We start from the raw sequence: 14,394 nt of genomic DNA on the forward strand, positions 1-14,394 counted from the left end.
TAGATACTCAAATACATTCAAAATAAGAAAGGGCTAGGTTAAGAGAATGGTTGAAAACCTAGCAGCCTGAACACTTATTTTGCAATGGGTACTCATAGGAAATGTCAGAAATCATAATAATCTTCCATAAACCCTCTTTTGACAGAAATATCTACTTCTATATGTACCTCTAGACAGCAATCAGATGTTCTATTCTTGTTTGGCAACCATTTAATATAGTGAGAAATATTACATGATATACTAATAATTCCTCTTCATGAGTTGCTTTCTGTGGTTTAGCTCAGGCCAGAAAACAATGATGTAGCACTTTGGCAAGAATATGCATCCCAGTAATGCAGCGCTGGAGGACAAGATGGAGAAGACCTCCACAGCTACCATGGCTTTGCCTTTTGTGCTCAGATAGGCTGGAAAGAAGGAGACCCACACACTGCAAAAGGCCAACATGCTGAAGGTGATGAACTTGGCTTCGTTAAAACTGTCAGGTAATTTACGGGCAAGAAAAGCCACAATAAAGCTGGCAATGGCCAAGATACCCATGTAGCCCAAGACACAGAAGAAAAAGAAAGCTGATCCCTCATTGCACTGTAAAATCATTTCTTGAAGCTCTGAATGCATATCCAACTCAGGGAATGGGGGAGATATCAACAACCAAAGGATACAAATACACACTTGGAAAAGAGAACAGGAAAGGACAGTGCAAAAAGCTAATCTTTTCCCCACCCATCTCATCATCTGAGATCCCGGTTTAGTGGCCATGAAAGCAACAACTACAGTGATGGTTTTGGCCAGAACACTAGAAATGGCCATTGAAAAAGTGATGCCAAACATTGATTGTCTGAGAAGGCAGGTCACTTTGCCAGGCTGGCTGAGAAAGAACAAAGAGGAGAGAAAACAGAGCAGAAGAGAGACAAGTAGGATGTAGGTGAGAAACCGGTTGTTGACTTTGACAATAGGAGTCTCTCTGTACTTAATAAAAATTCCAAGTGCCCAAGTGGTCAAGAAGAAGAAACAAAAAGCCACTGAGGCTAAACAATGTCCCAAGGTTTCTTCAAAAGTTAGAAAGACTACCGATTTCAGGATACATCCTTTCTTTTCTTTATTTGGATAATGATCTTGTGAACATTCAAAACAGTCATCCATATCTGAAAGAAAAGTCAAGACATTTTTCATTTATCTATTCTATAGCAATAGCAACAGCAATAGCACTTAGACTTACAGTATACTTCTTCATAGAACTTTACAGCACTCTCTAAGTGGTTTACAAAGTCAGTATATTGCCCCTAATAATCTGAGTTCTCATTTTACTGACTTCGAAGTGATGGAAGGCTGAGGGAACTTGAGCCAGTCAGGATCGAACTCCTGGCAGTGAGCAGAATTAGCCTGCAATAATGCATTCTAACCACTGCATCACCACAGCTCCTAGTCATAATCTGTTTGATTGCCAACTGTTGTTCCATTTTGAATTCTTTCCACATGTTACCAGTTGGATCATGTTTCTATGAAAATACATTTTACCTCAATGTGATCATGTAGAATTGGCATAAATGAAAGGAAGTGTAATTGTTCTTTGAAATGCAATTTTTCCCACATTTTCAAATGTATTACAATATAGGCAATGTGAATTTTCCCATTTTCCCAAAACATGGGAAAAAATAACTGTGATAATGGATATATAACAAGTAAGAGAATGAGAAATATGGACTCTGAGGTGCAAACAATATAATACATTTAAACCTGTTTAGCTCCTTCCTAAAGAGTGAGTAAACTAAGAAAAGATTGGTATTTTTATTTGAAAAAAAAGGTGGGGTCCAAGAAGAATAAATAGACATTCATTATTTAAACTTCAATCAGAAGTTTAAATTTAATTTGCTTCTCCTTTTTTTCCTATGCTATCTTTAAAAGAGATTAGTGGTCATCAAACCATACTTTTCAGCTCAATAAAACGAAAAAGAAGAAAAAAATAAAGAAATTGAATTAAATTAATGCTCATATACTCCAAATATATGCTCAGATGCTTTGTTCTTTGTTTTGTAAGAAGAAAATAGGTTGTCTTTGTTTTTTCAGCATCCTTTTTCTTTGATTCTGAGTCTATTCTATGTTACTGGCTGATTACCTCTCATTCATGTTTTTACTAGGTCAGACATTGCAAAGCTGGATTTATAATGAGTAGGTTGTCATTCCAAACAATTTGGTTCAGCATATACTCCAGGAAATATTAGGAAAAGGTGCCTGGTATTAATCATCTGAAAATTATTACATTCATATAGCATCCAAAGTTAATCAAAATAATGTGCGACCATCAGTATTCTCAATATTTGCTACTGTTACATGGACACTGAAAGTCACAGAGACAATAACACCAATGCAAAAGAAATTAGAGATGTGGATATTAGCTTCTTCTTCTTCTTCTTCTTCTTCTTCTTCTTCTTCTTCTTCTTCTTCTTCTTCTTCTTCTTCTTCTTCTTCTTCTTCTTCTTCTTCTTTCTCTCTCTCCCTCTCCCTCCCTCCCTCCCTCTCTCTCTCATCTGTTATCTATCATCTATCTATTATTCCACTGGGAATAGACAGACAGATATCCCTAGTGGAATAATAGTTGCAGGATTCCCATAAACAAATTTGAGAATCAACCATAAATATTCCCCATTAAAAATTGGTAAAACTTGTAATTATACAAATACACATCTAGGATGTTACCTTTATTTGAAGCCTATATAAGGAATGTTTTTAATGAAAAATTAATGGTCTAATATAAAAATATGGTGACAATACCAGTTTGATTTGAAATCTTCCCCTCTGAACATGGAACACAATCATAACAACAGAACACTCTCCCTTCAGCACTTTTCTTCCAGTAACCCGGGGAACAAGGATCATTACACAGAGAAACAGGCAAAACCTAGAGATATAGACATAGATATGAAAGAATCTGGATTAGACAATGGAAATGATCAAAATTGGATTATATGAATGACCTTTGACTTTATTAATATTTGGGTGGAGGTGTAGAAATTCCTGAAATCATAGAGACAAGAACAACAAGCAAAAGAAATTGCAACTCTGCATAATAACAACTACTCCTAATATAAATAAGGGTCATCTGGTGAAATAAAATATGATGATCTCTTCTTTCTTTCTTTCTTTCTTTCTTTCTTTCTTTCTTTCTTTCTTTCTTTCTTTCTTTCTTTCTTTCTCCCTCTCCCCCTCTCCCTCTCCTCCTCTCCCTCTCTCCCTCTCCCTCATCTCTCTCTCTCTCTAATCTATCTATCTATCTATCTATCTATCTATCTATCTATCTATCTATCTATCTATCTATCTATCTATCTATCATGACCTGCAGCATTGTTATATAATATGAATTTTCTCTAGACCATTGCAGAAATTTAGGGCTATAGTATGTTTGAAAACGATGATGGGAGACCTATTCTAAAAATAATAAAACTTCGTGAGGACATTTTATGATGGACCTAGTGGCCTATTTTCTTGGTAAGGATCAAATATTTTATCCTTGTTTTTTTCCACCACATTTTTATCTTTAATTTTGAGTCTACTTTACAAACTGTAATAGGCTGTTCATCTCCCATTCATAACTTTGTTAGGTCAGACATTGCTTAGCTGGACTTATGAGTAGGTGGAGACCCAACACATAATCCAGGAATCATCATCACAACACCTGATTTTAATCATAGTATATGAAAATTCCTACATCCAACTAGCACCCAAAGTTCATTAAGACAATATTTGTTACTGTTGCATGAGGATGGAATAGTAGGAGCAAGAAGAGCAATGCAAAGAAGAATGCAAGGGTGAACAAAAACAACTTCCACTACTAATAAAAGCTAAAGTTTCTGTGATGAAATAAGATCTTCCTCCCCCCTCCCATCATCTATCAATCTATCTGTCTGTCTTTCTGTCTGTCTGTCTGTCTACCTACCTACCTACCTACCTACATACATACATACATATAATGACTTGCAGCATTGTTATATAATATGAGTTTTCTCTAGACTATTGCAGAAATTCAGAGCTGTAATATGTTTGAAAATGATGATGGGAGACCTATTCTAAAAATAATAAGACTTCATGAGATTTTATGAGGGAATGAACATAATTTCATACCTGGTTAAAACCAGGGTGCCAAATGATTGTGTTCTCAATGACAACCTCTTTTCCTTTTAGAGCACTGGGGTGTAACTTTCCAACTTTAACTCTCTGAAAGGATCTGTTTGGGAAAGTAATCATATTGATGATGTCAAAGCCACCTGGACTTTCTCTTCTGTCTTTAAAGAAGACTCTTTCTCCAGCTGAGTTGTTAAAAGAAACCTGTTGAAGAAATTTGTGAAGCTACTCAAAGAAGAAGAAGAAGAAGGAGGAGGAGGAGGAGGAGGAGGAGGACGAGGAGGGGGGAGAAGAGGAAAGAGGGAATAAAAAAAGGAAACAATGAATCATGGATAAAATAATTAAAGTTCTATTCCCAGGAAACCAACTAACATTTATTGGTTTGAAATACAGAAGAAGAAAATGTCCACCCACAAAGAATGATTAATAACTGAGATATGGAACTCACTTTTATTTTATGAATTAATTCTGACAAATACTTTAAAGCACCAAATTCAGCATTTCTCCTGGTACTTTATCATAAATCTGAAAACCAACTTCACTTCATAGAAATAATATACCACTACTATCAAAGAAGAACTATGATAACCCCTAGGTCTCCAGTCTAACAATCCAGTATTGAATACATTGCAAAAAGCTAATACAAGTAAAATGTCCACATTTCAGAAAGGTTTGTAGGTCACAAAAAAAGGTTAGCCTGCATTCAGACACAATACAATTGAATCCTTCATGGAACCAGGCTGGTTAAATTTACAAGACAGGCCAATTCAATGTAGAGATGAAACATTTATTTATGGAATGAACATTGATACATAAATTCTATTGACTAGGCTGAAATTGACAAAGACATGATTTATGTCCATCTTCTATTTTATAACATAGAATGACCTCAGACCCTAAAACCCTTGTGCCTCAGTCTCTCTATTGATCAGTGCCATAGGACAGGGTAAATAAGCTATGATAGCTGAAACACAAGATAGGTGAGGCATGGAGAGATTACCTGCCAAGGCTGCAGATTTGGAATTTCAATCCTTTGATATTCTCTCAGTTGGGATTTTGGTCTCATTGCCTCATGCAAAGAATGTGCCACTGCATAAACAGCATTGTAGATACTGTAGCTTTGGCCAGTCATCTTCAACTCAAACAGAGGTGCAGGCAGATTCTCCAAATTCTCTTCCCCCCTACAGGTTCCACTAAATATTGAAGGTAAATCTGCCTTTGAAAATATACAGTCAAACAATTGTTGCCAAACATCTTGAAGAAATCCATCCTTGTGGGTTGAAGGTTTGATGACTTGAAGAAATTCTTTAAAGCCTTTAACTTCTCTTGAATGCACTGTAAAGGAAAGAGCTCCATGGAACAACTGGAGATCCCAGTTCCTTTGAAATCCTGTCAGTATGAAATCAATTGGATTCATCAGGATCCAAACTTTCCTAAATAATCCACTTTCTTTATTTTCAGGATCATGAAGAACCACAACAGTTCTGAGCCACACTATTGTGAATGATTCTCCATAGACAAGAAAAACACTTGCTTTCTGATCTATCAATTTATTAGAAGTAATTGAGATTGAAACAAATAATTCTGGGAAGTCTTCCAAGTTGATACGTTGTGGAATTTTTTGTATGAAAGCTAAACAGATCCCATTCTGTGAAATCAATGGCTGCAGTTTCTGCAAAAAATATTCTCCCTTGGTTTCCAATGCAAAGATTCCAATCCACCTCCATCCAAAATGGAGGAGAAGTTGTATAACTGCCATGTACTGATAGTCCTCATTTGGCACCATGCAATAAAGTGAAGATAATTTGGTACTCTGAAACTCTTCTTGGGCAAAAGAGCCATAGGTCAACTACAGGAAAAGAATGAAAGAAGGAAGGAAGGAAGGAAGGAAGGAAGGAAGGAAGGAAGGGAGGGAGGGAGGGAGGGAGGGAGGGAGGGAGGGAGGAAAGGAAGGAAGGAAGACAGAAAGATGAAAGGAAAGGAAAGGAAAATTATTATTTATGATAATCAGTGGAAAAAGAGGGAAAAATGACTCCTAGATGGAAACTAAACAATTAAAAAGTTCTCAAACTCTAAGTACATTATGATTTTGATGAACATTACAGCAATAAAATCCCCAATATGAAATATTTTCTCACTGAATGAATATAACTGGACTAAAAGCTAATTTTAGTTTTCTACTATGGATAGACCATGTCTATGAACAGCCTGAAACCTGCTAACTATCTGAGCATATAAACTCTTCCTAGCTTAGGAAAAAAGCTTTTTAAGAGCTAGGATTGTTGTGTTACCTTCTGCTGTTCTCTGCCCCAGGTAGAGAATGCATGAAAGACTATCCACAAGACTCTGGAGGAATAGAAAAAGTCAAGTACAGTATATCTTCATTTACTGCAATTATTATAGAAATCTCCAAAAGTAACATAAAGCTCCAATCCTTCAACAATTTCCAAGCAAATCAGTTGAATTTTACATTCAATTATTATTAACAGACACCAACCCAGACATAGCAAAGAGAGTTGTCACTATTATTGGGTGACTTGGTGGAATCTAGCAGTGTGTTGAGGGCAGCAGTGAAAATGCTAGATAGCCTTGAGTTGGGGATGGGCAGGAAGTGACTGAAAGGAGGTCCTCCCATGAGACATGACAGCAGTTTTCCAATATTTATGAGTTCCTACAAAGATGAGCGGTAAATTATTTTCCAAAGCTTCCAAAGGCAAGAGGAGAAACAATGGATGGAAACCAATCAAGGAGACAAATAACCTAAAAATGAGAAATTTCCAATGGGGAGAATAATTAACCAATGAAACAACTTGCATTCAGAGGTTGTGGGTGCTCCATTACTGGAGGTTTGAAAAAGAGACTGGAAAATCATTTATCTGACACTGTATATGTTCCCCTGCTCAAAGAGTTTATGTAGTAATTGTGTAGCATGTGCTAGCCAGCCTTTTCACTCCTTATCTCAACACAGCTCCAGAATTCAACCACCAATAGTGGTCAAATCAGAAGAGCAAATGACCCTCTCAAATAAGATTAATTTTGTACTGTAATTTGTGATTTACATTTTACTTTTCTAATCTATCAAATAAAAGGTTTTGATATTCTTCACTGACTACTTGGAGCCAACCTATTGAGTTGTGGGGGGAAATTGCAGACAGGAGAAAAAAGTGGATTGAATTGAAGTCCTGCAGAAAGGGACACCCAAAAATAATCTCTGATATTCATTACACATGAAGTCAAATTACCTGTGGAATCTTGAAGAGGTTTATGCTTTCTGACATAAAGGATGAAGTAGGAGCACCTAGTCCTCCAATGACAGCCATGAGATTCTTCTGGTTATCACATTTGTAGTTAGGGACAAATTCCTGGGATTTGAAAAGCAGGTCCAGAGTGGTACGATAGGTCAACCTTGGGTTGTAGTAACTATCATAGATATGGAACCCAAGGGTGATGTTAGGTAAAATCTGGGAGTCTTCATTGATCTCCTTCACAGCAAAGGCCACGGCAAGGACATGCTGATAAAATTTGGTTATTACACTGCAAATAAATTAAATAACCCATTGAAAAAATAATTTCACAATTCTTGTAAAGTGGCAGCATTTCTATATGAATAACAAACCATCTCTCTTGGAAGTAGGAATAGAATATCCTTTCTAAAATATTTAATAGATTTCCACAGAGTTCAATTTTACATTTTACCTGGTGTTTTCATGATTTTCAATAATGATATAATACAGCAAATAAAAGTAGTGACTTTTTTCAGTTAACAAATATAATTCTAACAATTTGGGCACAAAGTATAATAGGATCAGCTTCAGCAAGTATCACTCATTTACTGTATGTATATTTTGTGAGGGCTGATCATGCAGAACATTTTTTCAATTACCTCAAGCTCATTAAATTTAAATTATACAATAAATTAATCATTATATTAAAGTCTTTCTCTTGATATTCATGTTATTTTGGTGTAAGAAGTCCTTCAATAGACTTCTTGTACCTAACTTTCATGCATATCATGTTAAGGACATTAATATAATGTAAAGAAAATGCTTTCTTCTGCTATAAGACAGTACATGTGAAAGATAAAGGCTTGTATGTGTGTGTTTGTGTGTGTGTGTAAACCCTGCATTTATTTTCAAAAGCTTTTACAGCTTTCTTATGAAAGTTTGGTGTAAAATGTCCTTCAATAGACTTCTTGCACCAAACTTTCATGCATTTCACGAGAAGGTCTTTAATAGAATGTAAAGAAAGCATATATCAGAAATTTTGGGTGACCTGGCTAAGCTAAGAAAATACATGGGAAAAATAAAACTTCTTACAGAGGTAAGTCATAAGGTTTTAGAGAAGGGTGTTCCTTAAATTCAATTTCATAAAAGTGGTAAAAAATGTGAGACACCATCCCACCAATGACAAGATCACCAGGCTGGAACCACTCATGTGGAACAGGGAAAGCTTCACTTGAAGGGCATCTCAGAGTAACTACCTTGTGCATCAGGAACATCAAAAGGAATAACATCTTCATGCTTTTGGGATGGTGAAAATGTTTTTGTCTTCCAGAGTATGTATGCACTCCAATGGTTCATCCGATGTTTAATCCAAAGATTTTATCTGAAAATGCCCTTCATGGGACAATCCATCAATTTCTGTTTGAAGAGCAATGTATGTGCCAATTTGTATCTTGAATATCACCAGATTCGGAATATATATTCTGGCAAGGAAGAAAGGCAGGAGGGAACATGACACAGTGAATCAGCCAGGATCATTATTATCCCTTGTGCCAATCTCCCTGTGGTTTAAAAGTTAATTAACAACTAAACACATACCTTGATTGTTGTTGAATTGAAATGCCTTCATGCAAAGTCTTTAATATTTGAGCCTAGCTAAAAAAAAATAATATGATGATTCCGCTAGATAATTGTTTTATTTTTCATGGAGCAGCATGGTGGCCTACAGGGGGAGTTTTTGCTTCTCAGTTAGGAGGCTGTGAATTTGATCCTAGGTAGTGGCAGATGTTTTTCTCTTTGGGCATAAAATATCTGTTGTGAACTCCATGTAGGCATCAGGAAGGGCATCAGGGCAGTAAATGCTCAGGTCCATTCAGTCACCCTGATTCCACCCCAAAGCAAGCGATTACAAGGTCAATAAAAGAAAAAAAATATTTTTCATGAAAGAATAAATGGCTAATAGTTTAATTATTTTTTTAACTGAACACAGGCCAATATAAATAGTCTACGTTAGAGCATCACAAACCACAATAGGAAATATTGAACTGATACATAAAGAAAAGAAAAATTGTGGTTACTGAGTGTGACTATGAGAATTTCCATGGCTCTGTTTCAGTAGGTTGTGTGTTCCATCAACGAATCCTTGTCTTCATGCATAGTGTCCCATGAGGATCCCTGGATATCGTTTCTGAAACTGTCATGGCTACCTCACCATATGTTTGCTGCATATTTTGTGGATGCTGCTTCCTTTATTGTTGATTGTTGATCCTAAGAAAAAAAATTTAAATTTCAGGATCTTGTTTCTCAGTTCTGGTTGCTTCATATTAATCTGGTTTTTTAAAAACTATATTTAATCATATCCTCACTAGCAGCAGGAATTTAAATTTTTAAAATGCTTTTGCTCAGCAAGTTTGGGCCTAACTAAGATTCCTGTAAGAAATAATTATTTTCCTATTGGTGAGATAATAAATGTCTGATGGTTTAATAATGAGAAAATGCCAATTAAAATAATATATAGTAAGGGACAATGACAATAAAAATAGGCCTAATTGTTCAAATTCATGTTCATTTCTTACAATGGAGCAGGATTCCCAGTTTTCATGTAAAATGAACTGAGTAGTTGAAGAGAGAAGAGGAAACATTTTTATTTATTAAGGAATGCAAATTAAACAAGATAGCCATTTGGATGAATTTGGTGGTAGGGCAATGTTGGAAGAAGGAATCTTTGCCTACTTTGCAAGAATGGTTTCTTAAAGTTTCTTATTTGGCGGAAATGGCAAAGATTTCGGCTTTTTTGAAAGATCAATCGCAAGAGAAGTATCTCTTGGTATGGAAAAGATGGATAGATTTTATACAATATAAGTTGGATATAAAAAAATATTATTTAGTTTTTGAATAACTTATATTTAAAGTTTAAGATATTTTATAGATATTTTTCTTAATTCATTATTTTCCTTTTTTATTTTATTTTTTCTTTTTCTGTTTCTTTTTTTCTCTCTTCTTGCTTTTTTATATATACTGTTCTCAACTATTTTATAATTTGTGTAATTAATGTATTCGGATATGTTCATGGAATATATGTGTTTTAAGATTTTTTTTAAAACTTTAATTAAGCCTGTATCCAGCTCTGGGAAGGTTGGGGGAGGGTAGGGGAGGGTCGGGAGATTTCAGGGAAGGGAACTTTTTGGGGGGGAAATTTAAAAAATTTTCAATTAAAAAAAAAAAGATAGCCATTTGGATGAATTCACTCATATTTCCAGGCAGAAAATGCTAATGTGAATCAACAGCAATATTGATATCATGAAATTAAAATACAGAACCCAAAGCAATTTATTTATTTACTTATTTATTTATTGTTTTGACAAATAATTCAAAGCATCAAACATATCCAACACATTTTCCTGTTCCTATTTTTCCCCAAACAGCAATGACCCTCTGAAGTGAGTTGGGCTGAGAGAGAGGGACTGTCCTAAAGTCACCCAGGTGGCTTTCATGGTTAAAGTAGAACTCATGGTCTTCTGCTTTTTAGCCTGGTGTGGTATTTTATTAGCCATATATTATATGATGGAAGGAGTCTCCACCAAAGGACTAGTGGAAGACATACCTAAATCAAACCAAATCAAATCAAAATCTATTACTGACACCAGCCAGTGTGTGTTTCTAAGAAGGGATGAGGTAGAAGGAAGATTACATTTCATATCTCTTTAAATTGCAACATTATTAAAATTGGATAGTAGGGTACAATAAAAATATATTATTAATCATTTTCCATAGCCAGAAAGAACACATGATGTAGTACATTCTCTTTATTAATTGTTCCCTGTGGTTTAGCTCAGGCCACAAAACAATGATGTAGCACATATTTTACATGCATATATTACATAATATAAGGGGTCTCCTCCAAAGGACTAATGGAAGACATACCTAAGTCAAACCAAATCAAATCAAACTTTATATGGACATCACTCAGCATACACTTCTAGTAAGGGATGAGGCAGTAGGAAACTTAAATTTCATATAATAAAGATACCTTGGTGGATGCAGAGTGAATGGCTAGACTGTTCATGAATTTTTTTAAAAAAAACAGAGTTAAATGTATATTAAATGCTCAAAAACATTTTACCTTTTACCTTTCAAAGATCACCAATCAATCCAAAACAGACTCACTAAGATACTGAGCTAAATACATGTCTATAAAATATCCATTAGCTTTTTCCCATATTTATACAGTGGTTTATAAAGTGAAGTTATAAAAACCATGAATTGCCAGCTGCCCTTTATCCTTAAAGTCAATATGTCAAATCTCCTAAAAATATAAACAGACAGATTGTCAAAATCTTGTTAGCTTGATGTATTCAAAGGAAAAAAACGTTAGGTAAAACAATCTGATGTACTACATTCTCTTTATTAGTTTTTCCCTGTGGTTTAGCTCAGGCCGGAAAACAATGATGTAGCACTTTGGCAAGAATATGCATCCCAGTAATGCAGCGCTGGAAGACAAGATGGAGAAGACCTCCACAGCTACCATGGCTTTGCCTTTCGTGCTCATATAGGCTGGAAAGAAGGAGATCCACACACTGCAAAAGGCCAACATGCTGAAGGTGATGAACTTGGCTTCATTGAAACTGTCAGGTAATTTACGGGCAAGGAAAGCCACAATGAAGCTGGCAATGGCCAAGAAACCCATGTAGCCCAAGACACAATAGAAGAATGTAGCTGCCCCCTCATTGCACTGTAAAATCACTTCTTGGGGCTCTAAGTGCATATCTAACTCAGGGAATGGGGGATATGTTGACAACCAAAGAGTACAAATACATACTTGAACAAGAGAACAGGAAAGGACAGCAGCAAAGGTCAATCTTTTTCCCACCCAGTTCCTCATTTGAGATCCAGGTTTCGTGGCCATGAAAGCCACAACCACCGTGATGGTTTTGGCCAGTACACTAGAAATGGCCACTGAGAAGGTAATTCCAAAAGTTGGTTGTCTGAGAAGGCAGGTCACTTTGCCAGGCTGGCTGAGAAATAAAAAAGAGGAGAGAAAACAGAACAAAAGCGAGACACGGAGGGTATAGGTGAGAGACCTGTTGTTGGCTCTGACAATGGGAGTGTCCCTGTGTTTAATAAAAGTTCCAAGTACCCAAGATGTCAAGAAGAAGAAACCAAGAGTGACTGAGGCTAAAACGATTCCTAAAGCTTTTTCAAAAGTTAGAAAGACCAGCTGTTTCAGGATACATCCTTTCTTTTCTTTATTTGGGTAATGATCTTCTGAACATTCAAAACAGTCATCCATATCTGGAAAGAAAAGCCAACGAATTTGTCATCTATCCATTTTGCGTTTTTGAAAATTTTAGCCTGTGTGGATGCCAGTTCTATAATGTACCTTTCTGATAAAATGATATTTAGAGTAGAACAGAAGAGAACAGAACAGAATAGAACAGAACAGAATAGAATAGAAACTTTATTGTCACTTTGAATGTACACTAATTGGAATACATTAAAATGCATACAGCTCTCAAAGGGACACGTCCATCCCTTTATTTTTTCTTGACTTTAAGATGCTTTTGTTTTCTACGTGGAGAACAATAGTTGGTTCTACAAATATCCATCCCGGGTGCCTTGGATGATAAAATAACTGATCCGTTCATAAGACATCTGTGACCTAGTGAAATTCCCTTTGCTTCTACGTATTTTCCGGTTTTTATGGAAGTTAAAACTTGGAAAATGGCAGATCATGTGGAAAAGAAATGTTGCATTCATTGCAGCTAAACTGACCTTAATCAGTTTATAGCACTCAGAATGTTGAGGGTGAAGGTTCATTCTCTCAACTTTTTGTTACCAGGCTAGGTAACATTTTCAGTGGCATTTAGGAGATTTCTATTTCAGTGCTTTACTATTTATAAGTGCTTTAGGTGGGGATGTGTCAAGTGAGAGTCTTATGATGGGTCAGGTATGAGTCATGAGAGAGGGGCTTGTGATGGGCTTTGTGATGGGGAAGGTACTTCAGGTCATGATCATTGTAGAGTGTGAATTATCAGTGGCTGAGGTATGAGTCATCAATGAGAAGATGGTGATGGATCTTGACCCCCTGATAATTCACATCCTCCAATGGCTCTGACCTCTCGATCACAAGCTCATCTCTGATCACTCACACCTGACACATCATAAGACCCTCATTTGACACACCCACACCTGAAGTCCTTATAAAGGAAATATATGAAACACAAGGACTGCGGGACGGGGACGGCCTTCCAAGGGCCCAAATTTGGCCCTTGGAGCTGTTCCAGAAATGGCAAGGGATCAGCCCCCGCTGCCCCAACCTCTGTTGCCCCAGCCCTGGCCCATCCCAACCCAGCTTGGCACCCTCCCAATGCACACACAGGAAAATGCGTGTGCTTGGCTGCTGGTGGTGCACAGGAACAGCTGCAGCTCATTTGCCTCATCCTGCTCTGCCATTCCCAGCCTTGTCCAACCTCTCCCCACCTCACCCGTCACACCTGGACATGCCCGGCTTTGATGGCCCTCTCCTCTTCCAGCTCTGCTTTGCTGGGCCTCGCCTCACCACGTCCAGCTCCACTTTGCTGGGCCAGGCACCAAAGCACTGCTGAAAACAGTGGAGTCTGTATGTGCACCTGCCTTGCCCACATCAGCCTTGCTCTCCATGGCATGCTACAGCTGATCTGAGGCATGGAGAGCATAGCTGACGGGTGAGTTTGTAGCAGGCACACACAGAGACTCCACTCTTTTCAGTGCCCCTTCTTGCCACTGGGGCTGCTGCTCACCTTCCTAGGCACTAGCGCCTCCATGCCCCACTCACTGGCCTGATCTCACAGCCTGCAAGGCTTCCCTTTCATTGGGATCATCCTGCCCCCCTAATGGAAAGCCATGTCCGGTGGCCACCAGCGACACTATTAATATCTCCCCCTCCCCTCACCCATTTCTTGAGCATGGAGGAGACAGAATGGGACTTTTAAGCCATGAGGCTTCTGCCTGCCAGCACCTGATAGGAGATCAAAGGGGCTGTTGGGGGGATACGGCAGGTGAACAATGGTGGCATGCA

General features: G+C 37.3%; 2 protein-coding genes across 2 annotated transcripts; both read right to left on the reverse strand.

Annotated features, from left to right (window-relative positions):
• Nucleotides 1–240: 240 nt before the first annotated feature.
• LOC120318906 (vomeronasal type-2 receptor 26-like) lies at nucleotides 241–8,635 on the reverse strand. The gene is made up of 6 exons (XM_039367056.1): nucleotides 8,433–8,635; nucleotides 7,359–7,650; nucleotides 6,408–6,462; nucleotides 5,117–5,658; nucleotides 2,770–2,896; nucleotides 241–1,142 (listed from the first exon to the last, which is right to left on the reverse strand). The coding sequence occupies exons 1-6, from the start codon at nucleotides 8,633–8,635 to the stop codon at nucleotides 241–243; spliced, it is 2,121 nt and encodes a 706-aa protein (XP_039222990.1).
• A 3,095-nt stretch (nucleotides 8,636–11,730) lies between these two features.
• LOC120318907 (vomeronasal type-2 receptor 26-like) lies at nucleotides 11,731–13,997 on the reverse strand. Its single transcript, XM_039367059.1, has 2 exons — nucleotides 13,897–13,997; nucleotides 11,731–12,352 (listed from the first exon to the last, which is right to left on the reverse strand). The coding sequence occupies exons 1-2, from the start codon at nucleotides 13,995–13,997 to the stop codon at nucleotides 11,731–11,733; spliced, it is 723 nt and encodes a 240-aa protein (XP_039222993.1).
• Between the last annotated feature and the right edge of the window lie 397 nt (nucleotides 13,998–14,394).

Source organism: Crotalus tigris, unplaced genomic scaffold (assembly GCF_016545835.1).
Source record: "Crotalus tigris isolate CLP2741 ecotype Arizona unplaced genomic scaffold, ASM1654583v1 scf7180000020524.2783371122:307494, whole genome shotgun sequence".
Taxonomy (NCBI): domain Eukaryota; kingdom Metazoa; phylum Chordata; class Lepidosauria; order Squamata; family Viperidae; genus Crotalus; species Crotalus tigris.